The sequence below is a fragment of the Panthera tigris genome, chromosome C2, assembly GCF_018350195.1.
Source record: "Panthera tigris isolate Pti1 chromosome C2, P.tigris_Pti1_mat1.1, whole genome shotgun sequence".
Lineage (NCBI taxonomy): Eukaryota > Metazoa > Chordata > Mammalia > Carnivora > Felidae > Panthera > Panthera tigris.
The window spans coordinates 83,127,349-83,151,918 of NC_056668.1; the positions used below are offsets into that span (position 1 = coordinate 83,127,349).

General features: G+C 39.8%; 1 protein-coding gene across 1 annotated transcript in view; it reads left to right on the top strand.

Moving 5' to 3' along the window:
• Window positions 1–24,570, top strand: part of MCF2L2 (MCF.2 cell line derived transforming sequence-like 2) — a 254,578-nt gene that overhangs the window by 127,428 nt on the left and 102,580 nt on the right. Inside the window, exons 12-14 of the mRNA XM_042956659.1 lie at window positions 1,105–1,296; window positions 8,782–8,959; window positions 14,822–14,898. Of these exons, the coding sequence (XP_042812593.1) occupies window positions 1,105–1,296; window positions 8,782–8,959; window positions 14,822–14,898 (447 nt within the window). The remainder of the gene's footprint in view (window positions 1–1,104; window positions 1,297–8,781; window positions 8,960–14,821; window positions 14,899–24,570) is intronic.

Consider the following 24,570-nt stretch of genomic DNA (forward strand, 5'->3'; position numbering starts at 1 on the left):
AAGACCCCAGCTTAATGTTTTCTGCAGATCTAGGTATGTTTTAAGAGAAAGTTTTCACATTATATATTAAAGCATGATTTATATTATTTTGAAAGTCCAAAAATGTAGGAAGGAGAAGGAAAAGGAAAAAAGTTTCTTATGGGCATCTACACATGCCATCCCCCTCCTTATCCCTACACATTGGTAATCATTAATTTTTAAATATCTTTATTTTGTTTTGTTATTCTAAACGTAGTACACATTCAGCATAAGGAATTTAGGGAAAAAACATACAAACTTAAGTTGCCTATAATTTTCCCACTTAGAGATAACTACTCTGGAGTGCTCCCTTTTGTTCTTTTTCCCCCTGTATAGTTATTTTACATAGCTCTTCAGGTCACATGGTAAATGGAAATGCAGATGTGCTTGCACTGGCAGCCTCTTTATACATAAATATTCTGGCAGCACAAGGGTCCCTGTCTTTCTGTTTAAGTCTTTAAAAAATTAAATTGTTAGAATTCATCACCTGACTTCATCCAAGCATTCTGGAAAAAGTTTGAGTATTGCTGTTGTGAGTTACAAAGCTTTGCATTCTTCGATGCTTCCCTAGGAAAGACAAATACCAGTAAATGCAAATGTGGACAGAGAAAAGTAGTGTTATTGTTAAAAGGGATGTTCCCTTCCCTAGGAAGACTTGTAGAGTCCAGGTCTAATATCTCATTTGTCACCCTATGGTCTTGTAACCAGTTAGGATGCACAATGAATGGCCTAGAATGTAAACCTGAAAAGTCATTGGTTACATTTCTCCACAGTTAAACCAAGCTTAGGAATACCTAACTCTCTTCTTTTGGAGATGTAGCAATTACTGTCTGTGGAAGAGAGAAGAATGTTTATACGATTTTTTTTTACTGACTGGATGACTTTCCTGAGATGTGGACAGATGTAAAATTAGTTTGGGCTTGTCCACCTTATAGTTGCATTGACAGTGGTTAGACCTCTGAAGTTTATGTTGTCCCATGACAATTTCCTGTTGTCATAGGATCCTTCTAGACCACAGATGAGCTCAGACCTCCTGAGGGTTGTGGTCAGGCTGACTGCATAGGGCACTGTGTTTCTTTTGAAAAGGTCAGCCAATGGTGTGAAGCAGGAATCTACCTTTTGGCTTCCCAAGCTGTAGACAAGTGCCAGTCACGAGAGGGAGTTGACGTTGCCTTGAACGACATTGAGGCATTCCTGGGCACCGCGAAGGAGTACCACTTGCCCAGCCACATGGAGTTTTACAGCCAGTTCGAGTTGATACTCACCCTTGACCTAAAGGTAATGTTTCTGGGTTATTTTAATCTTGTGGTTGGAAAGAAGCACTGGGGGCCTTTTGACTATTGCTTAAGAAAGTCCGGGTAGGATGTACTGAGCAGGTTCACCAATTCCTGTGTTCTGAGGTGGCCTCTTAGACTCTTGGTCTGTGCTTCCTGGCAAATACCCTTCACAGTCTCACCCAAATATCACTCTCAGTCATTCGTTTCTCTACAAATACTCATCAGCATCTCTGATATACCACATACTGTGCTGAGGGCACAGCAATAATAGACATGGTTTCATCTCTGATGGAACCTAATAAGAGAGGCTGACATTAATAAATGTCAAACACAAAACATAAGAATGTGTTACAAGTTAAGATAAGTGTTCTGGAGGAGGGATTTGGGATCCTGCTGAGCATGTGATAGAAAAACTTGACCTGGACTGAGAATACTTGAGCCAAGGCCTGGAGAATGTGTAGAGATGATGGGGGAGCCTTTCCAGATTAGAAGTAACAGCATGTGCAGAGGACACAGGCCTGGAGGGAGTCTGTTACAAGTACAGAACCCAAAGGTCAGGGTGGCTGGAGTACAGAGAGCAAAGGAAGGGTGTTTGGGGTGAGATAAGAGAGGGGCAGATGAGGTGGGCTTTGTGGGCCATCTTAAGGAGTTTGGTCTTTATTCTAAGAACAGTGGGAAGCCACTGAAGGATTTAAGCAGGGGAATAACTTGATTGGATTTGCATTTTGAGAGGAGCACTCCTCTGTGAAGTCAGCAGAATTCTGTATGGCACACCTTCCTCTGCGATTCCCACCACCTTGTATGTATCTCTTCAGTAACACCTTCTTTACTTCTTTGAGTCACGGGCCTCTTTTGAGTCATGGAATCTGATTCATATACTTTCAGGACCAGCATACTCAAAGTGATTAAAGAGAGTTTGATATAGGCACTTTTTACAAAGATATGGCAGGATTTAGGGAACCCAATAAGGATGGTGAAGGTCCCTGGGGCTAGCAAGAAAATGGAACCAGACCACCCATAAGCCTAAAGAGCAAAGGGGAACCCAAGAAGCACTGTAGCTGTGACTGTGACAGGCAGCTAGTAAGGGTTGTGGCCTTGGGCAGAGGAATGCAACTATTAATGGAGAAATATATATCCCTACTCTCCTCTCTCCCTCTCTTGGATGTCCAGGTAGTGCTTCCCCTTGGCCAAACCAACTAAAAGCCCATAGGCAAGTGAGCCTATCCAACAGAGTCCATACAGGTCAGCTTCCTGGGACACAAAGCAGGGAAAAGAAGACATAGTAGAGTGACAAATAGGGAATATCCAGCATATGTAACTTTTATAATTAATTTTATGGGATGCCCTAAAGCCCATCCATGAATTCAGGCTAAGAGCCTTTGCTGTAAAATGTTGTATACCACACTACATTCTACTTATTTATTTTAAAAATTAATTAATTAATTTAATTTTAGAGGAAAATTAATTTTCCTCTAAATTTTAGTGGGAGGGAGAGAGACAGCCATCAGGGGAGAGGGGCAAAGGGAGAGAGACAATCTTAAACAGGCTCCATGCTCAGTGTGGAGCCTGATGCTGGGCTCAATCTCATGACACTCGGATCATGAGCTGAGCCGAAATCAAGAGTCAGATCCTCAACTGACTGAGCCACTCAGGCATCTCTATTTATTTATTTTATTTTTCTTTAAGTTTATTTATTTATTTTGAGAGAGAGTGAGAGTGGAGGAGGGGCAGAGAGAGAGGGAGAGAGAGAATCCCAAGTAAGCTCCCCACTTTCAGTGCAGAGCTCCATGTAGGGCTTGAACTCATGAACTGTGAGATTATGACCTGAGCCAAAATCAAGTCAGACATTTAATGGACTGAGCCACTCAGGCTTCCCAGCTACTTATTTATTTTAAATGTCTGTCTTGCTTATTACACTGGGAGCTCCTGAAGGGCAGGAGCCTCATCCACCCCTGCATTCTTGTGCCTAACCTTTGCCTGGTGTCCAATTTATATTTATTGAACAAGTGGGAAGGCAGGTGACAGTGGGCAGATTACAGTGGGGGTAGCTCAGTATGGTGTTGTATGTTAATGATGTTCTTTCCCTTAAACCTCTTGGTGGTAAGCTGTGATCTTGGTAAGGGGTGGGGGATGTGTAGGCAGATACCCTCCCCCAACACAAAGATCCTTCTACTTCCTTGCAGAAGGAACAAAGACAAGGCCCATCTGGTGTAGGTTCTACATTGCAGACCCAGTATTGGTAGCTCCAGGTCAGGTTCCTAAGGCAGATCTGTCTCACCCAGCTCCAACTCCATTAGTTGCTCAAATAGGTGTATCAGGTCCACCAGGGAGATTTGTAGCCACAGCTGCTGTGCTGCCCAACTTCAGTGAACTTTCTGACCATACCACCTACCAGGAAATGGATAAAACTTAATAAACCACCTCTGAGAAATATGCAGAAACATGAAGGAAGGAGAGGATTATAAGAGAAATATTTTTCAAAAAATCCTGTAGGTCATATGGATTAAAACATCTCCAAAGTCCATCTTTACTTCTTTTGGTTTGGAATAAAATTTTAGGTTGTAAAATTTAAATATCCTGTTGTGTCAAAGAAAGTTTTGTCCACTGAGAAGTAATGACTTTATTGTCAAAACTGGTACTCTATACATATAAAAATATTCCTAGATATATGTATATGTAGATATGGTACAGACACATGTATCTTTTTACTTTGACAGTTGAGATAGCCTAGAAGCAAAGAGACCCCTCCCCCCCGCCCACCCACGCCAGTGAGCACACCTAGCACCGAGATCTTGGTTTCTAATACCATTCTTCAGTAAAGGAGACCTAGGCTTCTTAGAGAAATGGCTGATTCTAGGGCTGGGGCAGGAAATACGTAAGGTGATCTTACAGCATCTTGTAGTGCCGGAATGAACTACTAAAAATAAAACAACAAACCATAGTGATGGGATATAGGCAACAACTGAAAAGAACTGATGACCAATGCTAGAACAGTTAGAACAATAAAATCAATAAAGTACTATTGGATTACATCCCCAAAGAAATTATATATCCATGAATCCATCCTGATATGAATAAATGATGGAATAAATAAATAAATGGGGCAGATGAGACTAATCTCCTATGAAGAATTCCAAATTATTTATGTAGATACTTTGCTCTTGAGGAGGTAGAATATAGTTTTCCAGCCCTTAAATGTGGGCTGTACATAGTGACTTCCTTTCAAAGAGTATAGAACAGAGAAGGAGAAACAAAAGTGAAGTGACTTTACACACAGGACTTCAGCCAGGTGACCAAGGTCAATATCAACAGTGTTGTCAAGTAGATATGAAGTACCCTCGATATGATGGATGAACATGGTACTTTACTTCCATGGTCTTACCCCCAAAGCCTATAACTCCAGTCTAATCATGAGAAAAACATCAGATAAATCCCAGTTGAGAAACATGCTACAAAATATCTGACCAATACTCCTCAAAATAGTCAAAGTCATCAAAAATCAGGAAAAGGTGAGAAATTGACACAGCCAATAGGAGCCTAAAAAGTCATGACAACTACATGTAAGTTGGTATCCTGGATAGGACCCTGGAGGGAACAGTACATTAGGTAAAACTAAGGAAATCTAACTATAAAGTATGGACTTTTATTTAATAATAATTATAATAATTTTAATTATTATTATTGTAATTATAATTTTAATACTGAAAATAACATATCAACAATGTTTTATTAATTGTAAGAAATGCACCATACTAATGCAAACTGTTAATAATAGTGGAAACTGGGTGATCTATATGGGAATTCTCTGTACTATTTTGTAATTTTTTTGTAATTCTAAAACTACTAGAAAAAATAAAATTTATTTCTAAAACACTAGTACTCCATGTCTAAACAGTTGAATCTGTTACATTTAAGACATGGTAATCATCATGGTAAGTGGTAAATCATGGTAAATCATGGTAAACTGCTGTTCTTGTAGCAGCCACCTTGTCTGTCTGAGGCTCTTCAAGTGCCTTTCTGCACTATCCTCTTAGTGCTGCTGTTTTGATTTTTCTCCTTCCTTTGCTTTCACTGCCCAGTTTAGGTAATTAAACAATCGCAGTAACAAGTAGCAAAATTCAATTCTTTAAATATTCACTGTGTGGGGCAGGGGGCACCTGGGTGGCTCAGTTGTTTAAGCATCAGAGTCTTGATTTTGGCTCAGATCATGATCTCACAGTTCCTTGAAATGGAACCCAGAGTCAGGCTCTGCACTGACAGCTCTCTCTCTCTCTCTCTCTCTCTCTCTCACAAAATAAACAAATTAACATTTTTTAAAAAAGAACAGAAATTAAAAAAATAAATATTCACTGGGAATCCAGTTTGTGCTTTATTCTGGGAATACAATAATGAAAGTCACAATGCCCATAATGAAGGTGCTGGCAGTTTAGTGGAAGACAAACGTGTTTCCGGTAAGTGTGTGTTGGTCCAAGAGCATGTGGAATGGAAGGGATAGTGGGGCACGTAGAGGAGGCAAAGGTCAGCTCAGCCTGAAGAAGAAGAAGACATCATAGGAGAAGATGCCTAAATTTGGACCACATAGGAGTTTTTAAGGGAGAAAAAGCAGAGGGAGGAAGAAGAGTTGCAAAGGCAGAGAGGCTGGAAACAAGAGCATTTGGTAACTGCCGCCCCTGGAGGCGGGAGTGAGGGGTGGGAACTAGTGGAGGTTAGACTGGAGGGAAATCAGGGTCAATTAATGAAGGGCCTAGTGAGGAGTCATGGACCCCTCCATGAGGAGTCTGGACTTTGTCCTGAAGCAGTGGGACGCCCCAGCAGGGCTTTTAAACAGGGAACTTGTATGGTCAGACTTACATCCTGGAAAGATAATTCTGATTGTGGTATGGAAAATGGATTTGCAAGTAAAAAGAGTTCAGAGGAACGGAGGAGATGCAGTTGTTAATCTTGCACCGGCTCTCCTTCACCTGAGTTTAGGAATTTAGGGTCTCGTCTGACCACCTGACCATTTCTAGGGTTTACCATGGGATCTTCAGGAAGAGATGCAAAAGGGCAAGGGTGATTCAGGTCCTGTCTAGTCCAAGTGGTGAGCCACTGGGCTCCAGCATGTGGCACTGACCTCACATCAGAGCTGTATACCATACATGAACAACTTGACATTCTTTCAGTCAGATTTCTTGATCTTTGTGCAACAGTTAATGCCTATGTCTCAGTTTCCGTTTCCTCAAGCTTATCATTGGGCTGTCTCATCACCATCCCTCCAAAATGCAAACTGACATTGCTATCACCCTGACATAAAGGGATTTGGTTTCTTTTGGGATCTGGACTCATAGCTGTGTTGTCAGAACCTCTAGTCCACTGTACAGCAAGCTTCCTGAGACCAGTCACACGTTTTCTGAAGAGACCTTTTAAACACAAGCCCCACCTTAATTTAGATTGGGGGTCAGCAAACTACTGCCTGTGGGCCAAAGCTGCTTGCCACTTACTTTTAGAAATAAAGTTTCATCAGAGCACAGCCACACTCATTCATTTATGTAGCATATATTATCTATGACAGCTTTTATGGTACAATAGCAGAGGTCAGTAGTTGTAACAGAGACCAGTGTGCAAAGCCTGAAATATTTACTGTTTGGTCCTTTACAGAAAAATTTTGCTGATCCCTAGTCTAGACCAGCACTGTTGAATAGAAATGTAACTCAAGCTCTCTACGTGACTTAAGATTTTCTAGTAGCCACATTTAAAAAAGCAAAAAGAAACTAGTGAAATCAACTTTAATAATGTCTTGTTTAACATATGTCCAAAATATTGTTTCAATATGTAGTCAATATCAAAGTTAATAATGAGATATTTTACATTCTTTTTTTCATACTATGTCTTCAAAATCCAGTGTGTATTTTACACTGATAGCACGGCTCAACTCAGACCAGCCACATTTTAGACCCTACAAGGAGTAAGACCGGCACTAGACCTTGGAGTAGACGTCAGCCTTGACAGGACTCTGAGGCCACAGTTGTTCCATAGCTGATGTGCCAGTCCTCCCTCAGGGCTCTTGGCTCTTTCCCTCAGAAGATGGCCCAGCATAAAAAAGACAAATGTAAGGGTGCCTGGGTGGTTCAGTCGGTGAAGCGTCTGATTTTGGCTCAGGTCATGATCTGATCTGAGCCATCAGATCATGAGTTCAAGACCTCATAAGTTCAAGCCCTGCATCAAGCTCTGTGCTGACAGCTCAGAGCCTGGAGCCTGCTTCAGATTCTGTGTCTCCCTCTCTCTCTCTGAGCCTCTTCCTCTCACACCCTATCTCTCTCAAAAATAAATAAGCATTTAAAAAACAAACAAAAAAGACAAATGTACTTTTCCAGTTGCAAAACGTGGCAACCTCCTCCCTGAGTGTGCTGAGTCTGTACTTTCAGAATTAGGCACTCTGGAAGGCTTGTGGTGGTGGAGTTCTTCTAATTCTGGGTCCTTTCTTTGGTGGTTTAAATCATACAGGAGACGGATGTCATGACAAAGACTACCCACTTCCCTTGACCCACCAGAGCTGGAGGGATGTCATACTGGAAGCAAGGCCAGAAGAAACGTATTTTGCAGAATTTAGGCCTTGGTGAAACTCGGAGACCTCCAAGTCTTGTTTTTAGTTCTTTTGAACCTCTGTCTTAGAGCATATAGTCAGTTATGGGAATGTCTGTGAGTTTCATCTTTCCCCTGATTTTTTTTTTTCAGTTTATTTCTTTACTACTTATAGAGAAGGGGTCATACAGAATAAAGTTTAAATGTTTATCCTTGGGTGGTTCCCTTGATCCTGCCTCAGGATGTAGCCAACTCTTTCCTCCAGAACACTTCAACTCTTTTCTCCATCAGGGCTTTTATTCAGGATACACCTCTTATTTTGAAATCCTCCTGTTTAGAAAAGTGGCCTGATGCCCTTCATTCATAGTCTATGGCATCCTCTTCCACTATTTTCATTCTTTTTTCTTAAAATGTTTTATTTATTTTTGAGAAAGTGCAAGTGGGGGAGGGGCAGAGAGAGAGGGGAACAGAGAATCCCAAGCAGGATCTGTGTGGACAGTAGTAAGCCTGATGTGGGGCTCAAACTCAGGAATCATGAGACCATGACGGGAAGCAAAGTTGGAAGCTTAACAGACTAAGCCACCCAGGTGCCCCTATCCTCTTCTACTATTAATGGACATGGCTTAGTGAACATTTATCTACTCAATATATATTTACTGAGCACTACTCTGTGCTGGGCAGTGTTCTAGGCATGGAGATATGGTGGTGAAAAGGATATGATCATTGCCCATAAGGTGAGAGATTCAGACTCTTAGAAGCATAATTCCGGTGCAAGGCAAGTTGTGCAATGATTTGCATATGGATGGAAGGGTCACCTGAAGGAGGAGGGGTTGGAGGAGGAGGGGAAGACAAGAGAAAGGGAATGCTTCATGTCGTCAGACTCAGTGCAGAGTGACCTGGTCATGATTTGCTTTTGTTTCTGCAGGCCAAAGCCCAGGAAGTCCTGCAGAAGCTGGGTGATGTGCAGGAAATATTTCACAAGAGGCAAATGAGTCTGATGAAACTGGCAGCCAGACAGACTCGCCCGGTGCAACCCGTGGCCCCTCATCCTGAGTCTTCCCCAAAATGGGTGTCACCGAAAACCAGCCAGCCCTCCACCTTGGGTAGGTTATTTAGAGAGGAAGCTTCGTGCCTTTATGTTTCATCAGTGCTCATGAGGGTTGAGATTGTGATTGCTTAAGATGCATAATGGTTGTTGTTTTGACAAATATTATTTAAAATAAACTACAGATGTGGAAGAGTACAGGCATTGAAGACTTTATAGAGTTAGGTAAAAAAACTGAGTGCCTGGATACAAGGAGACCTCACAGTCTAGAAGAGGAATAATATACATGTGCAAACAACATCAGCATAAAATAGTCTCCATTAAGGACCTTTAAAATGCTTACAAGATTCTATTAGCAATGGAGTGGTAAAGTTTGGAAAGATAAAAACAATAGATAAGTCCTTACACCCATCCTGCATGGTCTTCATTACTATAGCTTACTAGTAAGCCTTGAGATCAGGTAGGGTACATCTTCTAACTTTGTTCTTTTTCAAGACTATTTTGGCTGTTTTAGATTCTTTTTATTTCCATATAAATTTTATTTTATTTTTTTTAATGTTTATTTTATTTATTTTGAGAGAGAGAGAGAGAGAGCAAGCGGGTGGTGGGGGCAAAGAGAGAGGGAGAGAGAGGATCCCAAGCAGTCTCTGCACTGTCAGCACAGAGCCTGATGCAGGGCTCGAACTCACAAAACATGAGATCATGACCTGAGCCGAAATCAAGAGTCTGCCCCTTAGGGGCACCTGGGTGGCTCAGCTGGTCAAGTGTCTGACTTTGGCTCAGGTCATGATCTCACCATTCATGGTTTCGAGCCCCGCATCAGGCTCTGTTCTGACAGCTCAGAGCCTGGAGCCTGCTTCAGATTCTGTGTCTCCCTCTGTCTCTGCCCCTCCCCTGCTCATGCTCTGCCTCTCAAAAATAATGTTTAAAAAAATGTTTTTTAAAGTCTGCTACTTAACGGACTAAGCCCACCCGGGTGCCTCCCATTTAAGTTTTAGAAGCACGTTTCAATTTCTGCTGAGATTATGCTTGAGGTTGCACTCATTTTAGAGATCAATTTGGGGAGAGCTGTTGTCTTACCAATATTGAGTCTTCCAATTCATAAATGTTGTTAACTTTCCATTTATGTAGGTCTTCTTTAATTTCTCTTGGCAGTATAGTATTTTTTTGTTTTTGTTTTTGTTTTTGGTGTGCTTTTTTAAAAGTTTTTATTTAAATTCCAATTAGTTAACATAAAGCATGATATTAGTTTCAGGTGTACAATATAGTGATTCAACACTTCCATGTAACACTCGGTGCTCATCACAAGTGCACACCTTAATCCCCATCACGTATTTAACCCCCATGTCTCCACCTTCTCTCCTCTGATGACCATCAATTTGTTCTCTATGGTTAAGAGTCTGTTTCTTGGTTTGCCTCCCTCTGTCTTTTTTTCTTCTCCCTTTGCTCATTTATTTTGTTTCTTAAATTGCACATCTGAGTGAGATCATATGGTATTTGGCAGTATAGTAGTTTTGAGTATAGAGGTCTTAGCCATTTCATGTTTTTTTTTAAGTGTATAGTAAATGGAACTTACCATATATAACTATCAATAAGAATATATTTCTGCATAAAATACAATCAGGTCATCTGTGAATTGGGACATTCTGCCTCTTCTGTTTCAAACTTCATGCTTTTTTCCTTTGCCTTATTATAATGGCTAAGACCTCCAGTACAATGTTAAATAGAAGGGGTGAGAGCAGACAACCTTGTCTTTTCCCAGTATTAGGGGAAATAATTCATTTTTTACCTTAAAGTGTGATGGTAACAGTAAGTTTTTCACAGATGCCTTTTACCAAATAGAGGAAGTTCCCTTCTCTCCCTCATTTGATAAGAATTTTCATCATGAATGATTGTTGACTTTTTCAGATGGTCTTTTTGGTGCATATATTGAAGTAATCATATAGTTTTTCTCCTTTATTTGTTAATGTGGTGGATTGCAATGATTTGTTTTCAAATATTAAAACAATTGTACATTCCTAGGATAAACTGCTCTTGGATATGATATGTATATCATTCTTTACTTCATGTATTTTGAAACTGTTATTAAGCACTTACATGTTCATAATTGTTATGTCTTCCAGATATACTGGCCCTTTTATAATTAGGAAATATCTCTCCTTCCCTCCTTTAGTAATACTCCTTGTCCTGAAGTCTATTTTGTTTGATACTAATATAGCATTCCAGTTTTCTTGTGCTTAGTGTTTGCATGATATATTTTTTCCTTTCTTCTGTTTCCTTGTTTTTAAAGTATATCTCTTATAGGCAGCATATAATTGGGTCTTGGCTTAAAATTTTTTTTAGTTTATTTATTTTTGAGAGAGAGAGAGAGAGAGAGAGAGAGAGAGAGCATGAGCAGGAGAGGGGCAGAGAGAGAGGGAGATACAGAATCCGAAGCAGGCTCCAGGCTCTGAGCTGTCAGCACAGAGCCAGATGTAGGGCTGGAACTCCTGGACTGCAAGATCATGACCTGAGCCTAAGTCAGATGCTTAACTAACTGAGCCACCCAGACACCTGGGTCTTGACTTTTTAGTACATTCTGTTAACCTCTGCCTTCTAATTGGAGTATTTAGTCCATTTACATACAATATAATTATTGATATAGTTGGATTTAGAACTATAATTTTGTTATTTGTTGTTTATTGTCTCATTTTTTTTATTCCTCTGTTCCTCCTTTCCTACTTTCTTTTGCGTTAGCAAATATTTTTAGTGTTCTGTTTTAATTCCTTTATTGGCTTTTTAGCATACCTCTTTGCATTGTTTTTCCCAGATATTTTCCTTAGAGATTATTATGTTCATTTATCACAGTCTACTTAGAGCTAATATTATAGCATCTTATGTAAAATATAGGAAATTTGCAACATTATAGCTCCATATGCTTCCTTCCATGCTCTGTGGTATATTCTTCTGTATAGTCTGTTATATTTTATATATATAGTCTTTTACATCTACTCTCTTATTCAGGCATTTCCAGTGTTCTTTTTATTCCTTACTGTAGATCTGAATCATCATTTTGTGTCATTTCTCTCCAAGCTGAAGAACCTATAGCATTTCTTGTTGTGCAGATCTTCTGGCAACAAATCCTTTTTGTTTCTATTTATCTGAAAATTATGGGGTCTTCTGATAATTCTCCATTTAGTATGATTTACAGTCCTCTGTCTCCTGTCACATATTCCACTTTTTAGAAGCAAGTCTTGACAACAGTTTGGTGCATTTATTCTTGAATTTTCTGTGTGCACACACATACACACACACTCATAGACATAAATGCATATGCACACTCAATATAATTTTGCACACATCCTGCTGACACAAACAGACACTCACACACATGGAGTCATCTTTTTGGATAGCTAGAAACAGGACTTGGCTCTCCTTACTTCTCATCTAGGGCTCTTTCCCAAAACTAAATTATGCTCACTTCTATGATTTTTTTCCTCTGTCATTGTTTTAAGGGATATATGTTTGTTATAAGCAAATAAAGTGAGAATGACAGCTTGTTTCTCTTTCTTTTTCAAACATAAGATTTCATAAAAGACAGTGACCCTTCTAGGGTAAACAGACTTTTACATGTCTGAATGGATATCACTGACCTGGCAACTTGCTCATTCTGCAGAACAATTCTGCACTTTTGTTTTGGATAGTAACCACTGAGTATGGATTCAAGCAAATCACTAATAGGATTTTCAGACACACTTGTCTGATTCCTTAGTAACTGCGTCCGTTACAAGATAAATCATTACATTTCACAGTGTAAGGAATGCGAGGGAGCTGGAATCTTGACTGTGACTCTTGTTAGCCGGGTGCCTTGGTTACAATATTGAACTTCTCTGAAGTTTATAAGGAACATGAAAAAATTCTTTTGTGGCTGTAATAATAGCTAAAATTTACTGTTTACCATGATCTAAACACTTGGCATATATTAACTCATTAAGCCTCATAACAACCCTATACTGTAGGCTTTCTCATTATTTCACATTTTATAGATGAAGATGGTGAGGCACAGAGATTACTCTGATAATATGTGTCTTGGACAAGGAATAGCAAGACTCTAATGCCGGCAGTGTGGCTCCTTGCCCCTGCCTTTAACTTCAGCACTTTACTTACATTGTTAAGGGCAGGTACTCCTCAGCCGTGGGTGTTGCCGAATACAATGTATTATGCGCTTCTAGCATCCAGTTATTATGCCTGCAATCACTCAGCTTACAGGGATCCTGCAGAGAGTGAGGAGCCCAAAGGAGTGTTCATTGTTATGAATTTCCTTCAGGGGTTATATAACCAGGAGCAGCAGTGTACTTCACTACAGATTTCAATAATATCTGTGAAAAATCCATAGAAAGCCCAAGCGGATTCCAGTTGACTCACAGAACCTGGGGTTGGGAGGAACCTCTGGAGGCCACAGTTTACCACAGATAAGTTCACCACAGATAAGAATCAGGACGATATATTGGGGGCGTTAGATGGATGGTATTTTGGCCATAGGACCTAGAAGTGCTCAAATTCTGTCCTGGGTTAATCACATGTATCCTGTGAGTTTTCCAGGGGAACTCTCCACACAAGGATGTTGACAGTGACAAGAACTCGAAGTACCACTTATTTATTAGCCTTGTAGCCATCATCCCCAGTGCAGCCTTCTGGCAAAGCTGGGTGAGAAAGCCTCAAGGTCTAACCAGGGCTCCTCCTCCACAAGTCCCATTCTTACTGCCAAATGGCCTTGGAGCCTGAAGAAAGGATGTCTCCCAGGTGTCCAAGAGCTCTGTGGAAAGGAGGGGAGGGTGACGGAGTGACAGAGAGAAGAGAACAAGAGCAAGATAGCCCAGTTCTGTCCTGACTGAGCTAAGCAATTTTTCCCATGGTTGTCTCATCCACTAACAAATGCAGTTCCATCAGTTCTGGAATCCAACTGGTAGATTAGCAACAATTTCTGGCTGGGCAGGCATAGACATCCACTTATATAATCATAGTATGATTATGTGAGTGTGGGTGTGGGGTGTGTGTGTGTGGGTATGTATGTGGAGAGTGAGAGAGAGGGAGAAAACATTTTAAAGAAGACTATAAGGAAATATACCAAGTGGTTGTATTTAAGTGGTAAGATTTCAGTATTTTTCAAAAATTGTCGATGATAAGCACAAATTAACTACCTCTATAATGAAAAAATATATATCCAATGAATGTGGTATTTGGAATTGAATCTGGTCTTTTAATCCAAAACAACATCAACTGCAATATTATACAGTACAAAGATAAATGCTAAAGCAGCAGTGCATAGAAAGATCCATCAAGGGTTTTTTAAAATGTGTTTATTTTGTTTATTTTGAGAGAGAGAGAGAGAGAGAGAGAGCGAGCAAGCAGGGGAGGGACAGGGAGAGAGTGAGAGAGAGGATTTAAAGAGGGCTCTGTGCTGACAGCAGAGAGCCCAATGCAGGGCTTGAACTCACGAACTGTGAGATCATGACCTGAACTGAGTCAGATGCCTAGCCAAATGAGTCAAGAATCTATAAAGTTTTCATGTCCAGGAAGACTTCATGAAAAAAGTGACCTTTTTATGGAGACTTAAAAATGGGAATGATGGAAACTCTATCGTTTTTACCACATTGTATTTACTGATTTATTGTGGTTTGATGTTTCATGTGATGTTGTGTGTGACTTTTGTCTCTTTGAATCAAATGTTAAATGCCTGGGGTCAAGAACTATTTCTTTTCTGCTCTCTCCTTCACCTTCAATTTCATCTCCCACCTCACAAATCACCACGGCAGCTCAGTTAAGCTTTGTTAATCAGTTGGCCCCACATAGTCCAGGTGCTTGTCCAAGCCAGGCTATATACTGAGTTATTTATAAGCTGAGTTGACAAATTAATGGCAGGTTTTCTTTGTTTTTCTAGCTCCTCTTCAGAGAACATCTGAGGAACCTTGTACAGGGACAGTAGAAAAAGATGATAAAACTAAACTTGAAGTTAAGGTAAGATCATCTTTCTCTTTATGGATAAAAATTTCTGATATGAAAGAATATTGCTGCTATAATTACCAATAAATCAGATTCCCCTAACCCAACCCCAAAAGATGTGTCCATAAAGGCATGTAGCACAGATTAGTGCTCTCAACAGCTGAGGTTTTGTGGGATTTCTTTCTTCTTAATTGTGAGTAGAAAAACTGTCTGGCCATGAATGGAATTGTTGGGAGATACTATGTTATTGAGGGAAAAGTCATTTTGTTCTTTCCTATATTCTGACTTAGTATTCAAAATTGGTAGAAGTGTGTGGTTTATGTACAAAAAAAGACAAAATTTCATAGAGCTACACATACACACGTGCATGTCTAACTGGCGAACTCTAAATAGGCTCTGTAGATTGTGCAAGCATCATGTTCTTGCTTTTAATACTATGCTCTAGTTATGGAAGATATCAATATTGGAGGAATTTGGGGGAAGGGTACACGAGACTTCCCTGTATTTCTTTGCAACCTTATGTGAATCCATAATTATTTCAAAGTAAAAGTTAAGGGGGAAAAAAAGCATGAGCTTTGCAATCAAGCAGACTTACATCTATGTAACATGACCTCTCTAAACCTTGGTTTCTCCTCTGTAAAAATGGGGATAACAACAGCTATTGTCTGAAACTAATTTTTAGCAGCAAACAAATATTTGAAAATTGCCAACCACTGTATAATTGTAAAGTAACTTTATATTTAAATACCCAAATACAATGAATTGTGGATATATGTTGCTGCAAACGCAGCCCGAGAAGGGGTTCCTTTTCTTCTGGCTCACTAAAAATGAGTATCTAGCTGATGGAATGGTTCTGAAAGCAGAGGCCAGTAGACCATGGGCTCACACAGTTTGGGTCCATCATCTGTGCCTAATGTGTCTGAATATAGGACCCCACTGACCATTATGAAGTCAGGCAGAAAGCAGGTCTCAGACTTTTTTTCCTAGAAGCAAAAACAATGTAGGAAGTAGAGTTCCCAGCTGACTTTTCTTAGAAAGAGAAAGCTGCATTCTTCTGTTTAGTCATCCTTTTGTATTTGAGGCAGATTAGGACATTGCTACAGCTGTTTGGGAATCCCGTGTGGTTGGAGGAATTGCATTACCATATCTTCCAGAGTTAGGAAACCGTTTGCAGTTTCACACGGTCATGATCAGCCATTTGAAAGAGTAAATAGCAAATTAAAAAAAATTTTTTTTAAGTTTTATTCAGTGTTGAAAGATAGAGCATGAGCAGGGGAGGGGCAGAAAGGGGTTGGGGGGGGGGGGGACACAGAATCTGAAGCAGGCACCAGGCTCTGAACTGTCAGCACAGAGCCCGACACGGGGCTCGAACCCATGAATGGTGAGATCATGACCTGAGTCAAAGTCGGCCACTTAACCGATTGAGCCACCCAGGCACCCCAGCAATTTTTTTTTTTTTTAAATGGGCAACTGTAATGAGACTTCGCCAGACTGGACATCCATGAAGTCTGTGGAATTACTTAGTGACATAAAAAGGGTTTAACTGTGATCAACTTTAAAAGTGAGCATCATTCTACCCTTTTCTGTACCTGGGCTTCAGAGACTTTTATCTCTGAATGTGGCAAGTGTACCAAAGCCCAGATCCAGCCCCTGAACTCATATGCTGTTGCCATTAACACACAATGTGATTTGAACTTACCTCATAACTCTGTGATTTTCTCTGCCCATATTGAGACAACATATTTATGGCCTACACACTTTATAAAGAGGCCATAGGAGTTGTGTGTACATGGAGGTTCTCGTATAAAAGAATCCAAATTAGGGTGAATTATTTCAACAATTGTGAACAATAAAAATGAGTGCTATTGTTTAATTTGTTGGGGAAGAAAAGGAAATATAGTCAGTAAGCATAAAGCACCTTTTCTCAGGGAAGACCTGAAGATATTTAAGAAGAAACCATAAGCTATATTTATTATTTACTCTGATTTCATATGTTAGTAAAAATAGACAATGCAGGAACTATAGGGAAGGGGAAGAATCAGAAGCCTATAGGGTTGGAAAATGTTAAGTAGAATCCAAGAATCTCTGACCACCAGACTTTTTGTTTCTTCTTTTTTGGTTGTGCTATTTATTTAATCCAGACTCCAAGCACATCCTTCCAGGAGGCTGCCCCCCTTGTGTTTAGGCAGATCACCAATAGCATAGGTACTAGGAAGCCAGCACAATTCCATTTTACAATTATCCTGGGATTTTGTTGTTGTTTTTCCTTACTGTTGCCTTGTTTGTGTATTTAATGAAGGGCTTTTCCTGCAACAATATGCATGTTAACAGTCAAGGCAGTGGAGGAAGCAGGGTAGAAACAGGCTGCCAGACTTCCTCAGTTTGGGCAAACAGAAGCTGGTCAGACTTCTGCTTCTAAACACCAAGAGTATGAGCAGAATCTATACAGTTGTGAACAACATGAGTAGGAAGGAAGAGGATTTATGAACTAAATCCCCAAATGCTAGACTTAAAATTCAATTCAAGACCAATAAATGCAATTGGCATTTGACAAGGTAGGTAATAAAACCAGGGAAATCATCATTTCAAAATATGTAAGAAAACTAGTAGGAAAAGAAGATAGGTTAGGGAAAAAAGTTTAGGGGCGCCTGGGTGGCTCAGTTGGTTAAGCGTCTGAATTTGGCTCAGGTCATGATCTCACAGTTTGTGAGTTTGAGCCCCGCATCAGGCTCTCTGCTCTCAGCACAGAGCCTGCTTCAGATCCTCTGCCCCCCTCTCTCTTTGCCCTTTCCATGCTAGTTCTCTTTCTCTCAAAATAAATAAATAAACTTAAAAAAAAAAAAAAAGGTTTAGATTCATGTCTGTGTGATCCATGGTTTATTAGAAGGGGGACACAGAGGTTGACTTACGTCAAGAACAATCATTTCTTCATGTGTTTTGTGACCACTGTCCAGGAGAAATGACCAAGATGATTAGCATCTGACTCTAGTGACAGTTCTGACATCCTTTTGACCTTAGGCCTAGACCTCAAAGATAAAATGAAACCACAGTGCAAATTGTAACATTGTGATAAATGCCCTTCTTTGCCCTCAAGGGTAAATGCTCACAGACAAAAAAAAAAAAAAAAGCTATAAACCAAAACTGCTTATGATGCCACTAGAGTCACTGATACTCACTACAACAAAATCATGCAACAAAATCATGATATGAATTTATCATCATCAGAAAACTCATTTCCAAAAAAGGCATTTCATCTTCTCTGGTGGGGTGATCCTTACTTTACCTCTTAAAAGGAACTAAGTTAAACTTGACAAGCTGGCTGAGGCTCTCAGGGCCATCTGGCAGCTGTGCGGCCATGTGCTAGACTTGTTAATGTGGTCTAGGAAAGCCTGTCAGTGGAGGAGATTCGCTGTGGTTGCTGGCAGTGGTGATGAGGCTAGTTCAGGTTTTTTACGTCACCAGCTGGAAGCTGAAAGCATGACTCACTGGAGCTACTTTTATATCACAGCCTCTTTGGAGCTAGAAAGAAGCCAAAGGCTGAGGAAAATTCCTTTTTCATGAATGTAAACGCTCAGGATAAAGGCAGAGAGCTACTGGCTGTGAGCACTAACAAACAATGCTCCTGGACACCTGTTAAAGGGGCTTAAAGTAGCAGAGGCCTTTTTTTTTTTAACTTTTAAAAAGTTTATTTATATATTTTGAGGGAGAGAGAGCATGGGCAGGGGAGGGGCAGAGAGAACGGGAGAAAGTGAGAGAGAGAATCCCAAGCAGGCTCTGTACTATCCATCTCATGAGTTGTGAGATCATGACCTGGGCTGAAATCAAGAGTCAGGCACTTAACCAACTGAGCCACACAGGTGCCCCTAGTAGCAGAGGTGCTTTTAGGCTTGCAAGCAAACAGCCTCCTTCATAAAAATTAAAGAAAAAAAAAAGCCAAGGCTGTAAGTTACAGAATGGAGAGATGAGGGAAGGGTTGCTAACACATTGTACTGGGTGCTGTATGTACCCAGTTTCATTATAAATTCTCAGTATCTTGAGGAAGATGATGAGGAAGGTGATGTTTCCCTTGTTTTATCCATGATGCTGTGGAGACTCTGAGAGGTTGAGTTTCCATAACGGTCACACAACCAGTAAATGGTGGAACTGGGTTTTGAAACATGCAGTTTATTTAATCTAACAGTCACTAACATCTAACTTCAGTCTATTTATTTATAACCTGTTAGCTACTTAGTTTACCTAACTACCAGTTTACTTAATCTCTCATATTCTAAATTTCCTCTTCTGCAAAATGGGGATAAAATAATCTCACAGATGGTTGATTAAAGGAGAAATATATGACTTCAATAATAATAATAACAATAATAATAATAATAAGGGGTACTTGGGTGGCTCAGTCGGTTGGGTGTCCACCTTTGGCTCAGGTCATCGTCTCATGGTTCATGGGTTCGAGCCCTATGTTCGGGGTTCGTGAGTTTGGGCTGTCAGCTCAGCCTGGAGCCTGCTTCAGATTCTGTGTCTCCCTCTCTGTCTGTCCCTCCCCCACTTGTTCTCTCTCTCTCTCAAAAATAAATAAATAAACATTTAAAAAAAAATAGTGATAATAATGTCAACAAAATAAAAATAGAAAATTTTTAAAAATGAGAAATATATGGAAAGTAGTTATTAGCATTATGCCTGACATATAGCAGGGTCTCGGTAATTTTAGTTTTCCACTTAATCCCATGTTTATAAATAGCATATTCTGTGTAAAAGTTGAAAAGAAGCTGAAGGAAGGTCAGATTCAGGTCTTAAATGGGATAGCTTCTCCTAATCTTGAATGTATACCGTTTTGCTCAATGATAGCAGATCAGGCCCCAATTCTGTTCCTTGCTTTCTCACGCCCACAGTTGTCATTTACCTTTCTGATTCTCAACAGGAAAACTGTATGAACTTATAAGCTCATTTCAGTATTCATCCTCTATGATGTTCAAAGTCTAGTCATTCAGAGAATCCACCAAATCCTTGAGGCAGCCCCCAACCAAGCTTTCTGAAGAATTTCTAGAACCAAGGTTGTCAAAGTTTCCTATGTATTGCAGCCCTGAGAAGCTTATTAATAATGCAGATTCTCAAGCTCTACCCTCAGAGATTCTGATTCAGTAGGGCTAGAAAGAAAACAAAATGAAAAGTTTATTTATTTGTTTTGAGAGAGAGAGCGAGAGAGAATATGAGTGGGGGAGGGGCAGAAGAGAGGGAGAGAGAGAGTCCCAAGCAGGCTCTGTGCTGTCGGCACAAAGCCCAATGTGGGGCTCCATCCCACAAACCATGATATCATGATCTGAGATGAAATCAAGAGTTGGAAACTTAACCTACTGAGTGCCCCCAGGAATCTGAAGTTTTAACTTTTAAATTAAAAAAAAATTTTAATTTGGTAACTAGAATGCAGGTGGTATAAAGATTGCATTTTTGGGTCACACTGGCTTATTTATATATATATAAATATATACTGTATAAATATATATATACTGACCTTATATTTATAGGTCATGAAGACTTGGGTTAAAGGAGAACTCATTAAGGTGGTATGGATCTCTTAGGCTAATATTGAGTCCAATACTTAGTGAAGTGAAGGCATGATTATATTAATCTATGAGAATGTATTTTCACTGAGAGAGCTATATGACAAAGAAGATAATAACAGTGAAGGCCACTGTTGACTTTGCTCTTTGACAAATAAAAAACTGAGATGACTAAAATATTTGATTGGTCCAATCTGGGCATCCTATTCAACTTCATTTAATAGATCTCAAAGCAATTGCTATAGGTCGTATGGAAATAATTCTAACATTGGGGCCTAAACTTAAGGAACTTACAAGTTTCATGAAGGAAATAACGTATTTCCAGTAATTTATAATGTAGAGTAAAATGGCATACCTCCAGGACAAGGAATATAACATGTTAGATGGCAGAAGACAGAACAGTTCATAATAAGGAGATTGGGGATATTTTTACAGAGGAGATGGCATTTGAATTTAACTTTGAAAAATAAATACAACTTTGAAAGGTGGATAAGATGGAGAAGGGAAGCAAAAATGGGGAAGGATATAAAGTCTCAGAAGTCTGAAGGGGCATAGGCTCTTCTGGGAGTGGTTTGAGAAAGATAGACAGGTAGACGAAAACAGGTGGTTGCTGAAGGCTTTGGTTAGGAGTTGTTGCCAGGAAGGGCACCTATGTATTAGAAAGATGACTCTGGTATGACAATGAAGAGTACACTGGAAGGCAGGCAGGCAGACCAGCTGCCAGCAGCTGTTACAGTCTAGATGAGACTCTAATGTTGAGAGCCTACTAATGACAGAGAAAGGGAGATGGGCAGAGCTTATATCTGTCAATCTAGATAATTCTTCCCAGTGCCTAGAATACACTAGACTGTCAGAGAAAGTGTGATGGATGAAGGAGTAGATCAAAGCAGAGAAGAAAGAGAAGAGATTATTTAATAGACAGGAAAAAGAAAGAAGATATTGAAAATACTTTGGGGTTTCCATCTTGGATTCCTTATTGGATGAATTTGTTGACTAATATAGAGCACACAGAAGGAACATTAGGAAGTGAGGACTTATGAAGGCTGAGTCCAACATCTGTAGGGTTTTATAGATCTGCAACAGCAACCCACGCCTTTTCTTTCTATTAGCTGTAGCCCATCCCCCTTCCCACCAATAAGGTCAACCAACTGGCCTTAAAGTTATGTGGAAATTATTTGTGAACTAGGTTAGGGACCAAAGATTGGTCTAATAAAGCACTTTACAAACTTGTGGTTTTATTCGTGAGTTAAGATTTACAGACATATACAAATTAAGTTACCCTGACATTTATGCATTGAGGTTAAAATCACATGAAATCAAACAGCTTGAGGGGTGCCTGGGTGGCTCAGTCAGTTAAGCACCCCACTCTTGATTTTGCCCAACTCTTGATTTCCACTCAGTTCATGATCTCACAGCTCATGAGATCAAGTCCCACGCTGGGCTCTGTGCTAACGGTGAAGAGCCTGCTTGGGATTCTTTCTCTTCCTCTATGTCTGCCTCTCACCCATTCTCATGCACACGTATTCTCTCTCCCTCAAAATAAATAAACCTTAAAAAAAAAAATAAAAAGAAACAGCTTGAGAAAATTCGGGATATATGGGCAACTTCTTTTCAATGTCCTTGACACACTTATTTCCTTCACATTTTCTCGGTTTGGGAATGGAAGAAAGGTATCTTGCAACATGTTTCTCAATTTCTGGATATTTTAAACAGAACTACAGACTTGTAAATCATTGTTAAAACAATGTTACAGTTTTTTAAGAAGACACTCTTCCCATAAACAAAATATTATACACATTGTTTAGCTTTAGTCCATCCTTTAAAAACCAATTTAACCATTGAGAACATTGAACTAATTACTAACAAAACTACCTGGGAAATTCAAGATAAATTCTTAGATAAAAGAGATCCTGGAAAATTTTTGAAATAGGAGAAGTTTGCTTTTGGGACCCATTCCCCTATCTTTCTCTAATCATTTCCCATTTCCACAAAGCCTCAGGACTACTCATGCATGTCTCCTCAAGCCTGCCCTTCTCCAAAGGGCATTAGTCTATAAAATGTGCTAAAACCTTCCTCTCCTCTCCTCTCCCTCTTGGAAGCCTCCTCCCAATGTAGCTGATCTGGACTAGAGGCAGGAGAATATCTGAATGAGGTAGTTCATAGCAATGCATGAATGATGAGTGACTGACAGTTCCTTGACTCTTCTGGAAATACTTACCATTAAAAAAAAAAAAAAAAAAAGACTGCCCTGACTGCCCTATTATCCAAAGGCAGTGAGTGGCTTCTTCAGGCAATGAAGAGTAGGAAGATGTGCTGGAAAAGGTCAGTGAGATAGAGCAAACAGGGCAGACAAGCCAGCTAGAAATCTGTTCCCAGGATAGATCTCTAAGTGGTTCCTGTTTTTCAAAAGTTCTTCCTATTCTCTATGTCAGAACCTACTGAATCTGGGGAAAAAAAAAAGACGGGTTCACCTTTTCCCCAGCAGTTCCAGCAATGGAGAGGAAAAGGCATAGCTATCCCTTCCGAAGGCTAACGTTTTTCTCTCTGGGACTTTGTCTGTAAGACCACCCTGGACTGAGGCTGGAAGTTGAATGGCCTTTGGAGAGTTTTCCTTTTCCTTTTTTCCCCACTGTCCTCCCCTACAGCCCACCATTGTATCATTTTTCAATAATTCTTTTTTTTTTTTAATGTTTATTTATTTTTGAGACAGAGAGAGACAGAGCATGAATGGGGGAGTGTCAGAGAGAGAGGGAGACACAGAATCTGAAGCAGGCTCCAGGCTCTGAGCTGTCAGCACAGAGCCCGACGTGGGGCTCGAACTCACGGACCATGAGATCATGACCTGAGCCGAAGTCGGACGCTTAACTGACTGAGCCACCCAGGCGCCCCCATTTTTCAATAATTCTTACTTGTCCTACCTCTTCATTGATTTTCTCTGGTTTTCATAATTAATTTGTAATGCTGTAAAATGTTTAAATACTTCTTGTAATGATCACTGTTTATGTTTAAACGAAGAGGGTGGTTCAGCCCCTTATCTGCCTTATTTTTTTCTCACACTGAAGTCAAGAAGCTTCTCTCTCTCTCTCTCTCTCTCTCTTTCATGTTGGGAGCCCAAGTAGGTCCAAACTCTTGACCCTGAGATCAAGACCAGAGCTGAGATCAAGAGTCAGATGCTTAACTGACTGAGCCACCAGAGTAGCTTCTCTTTTTAAGAAATGTGATAATATAAAAAACAATACTTTCACCTTGAGTTACCAGATAGCATCGCTTTTAAAAAGTTGGAACTGAAATTGCTTTCCAAAAATCTCTAAAATCATACAGTGAAATCATTTAACTTCAGGGAAAAACTAATCTGATTCAGTTCAGATTAGTTGCTATCTCTCCTTTGGGGAAGAAAAAATATATTTTAATAATCAATTGAAAATCAACTATTGATACTTTTTAAAAAATGTAGGGACTTTTAAAAAGTTGATTGATACTTTTAAAAAGATATATTCTCCAGAGAAATTTAAATAAAGTTTTTAAATAAAATTCTTTCAAGCTAGGCATTTAGCCTATTTTCCCAGTTTTGAAACACATCTTTTTTCAAAATATGGAGGAAACAAATCAATTAGATTACATGTTTGTTCAGAGGACACAGGAAGTCATCATTCAAGGTGCTCCTAAGAGCACCTGTATATGGGTTGGTGTCACTTTGAAAAGAGGAGAGACTGGAGTAGAAATGGGGGTACAGGGAGTGATGTTGTGTCCAGGGCAGTTGGCAACCTGCCTGCCTTCAGTGCCACCCTTTTTCTTCAGAATAAAACGAACATAAATGGAGAGGGGCTTTTCCACCTGATTGGCTCTCTAATAGGGTCGTTAACGGGTCAATTCCCTTTTAAATCTCCAACTGGCTGAGAAAGTTACCCTCTTTGAGATACCCTAGGGGCAACTCCAAGTCAGGGTTGACTGAAGGGAAACAGGGTAGGATTCCACAGGAACTTGTTACTTTGCTTTAAAAAAGCATCATTTTATAATCCAATGAGGTTCCTAAGGAATTTCTAACAAAAAATATAGCAGCAATGGGTGGGTTGGTCTGTGGTCAATTTTTTAATTGGTCCATTATTTAAATAATTTGGTCCATTATTTAAAA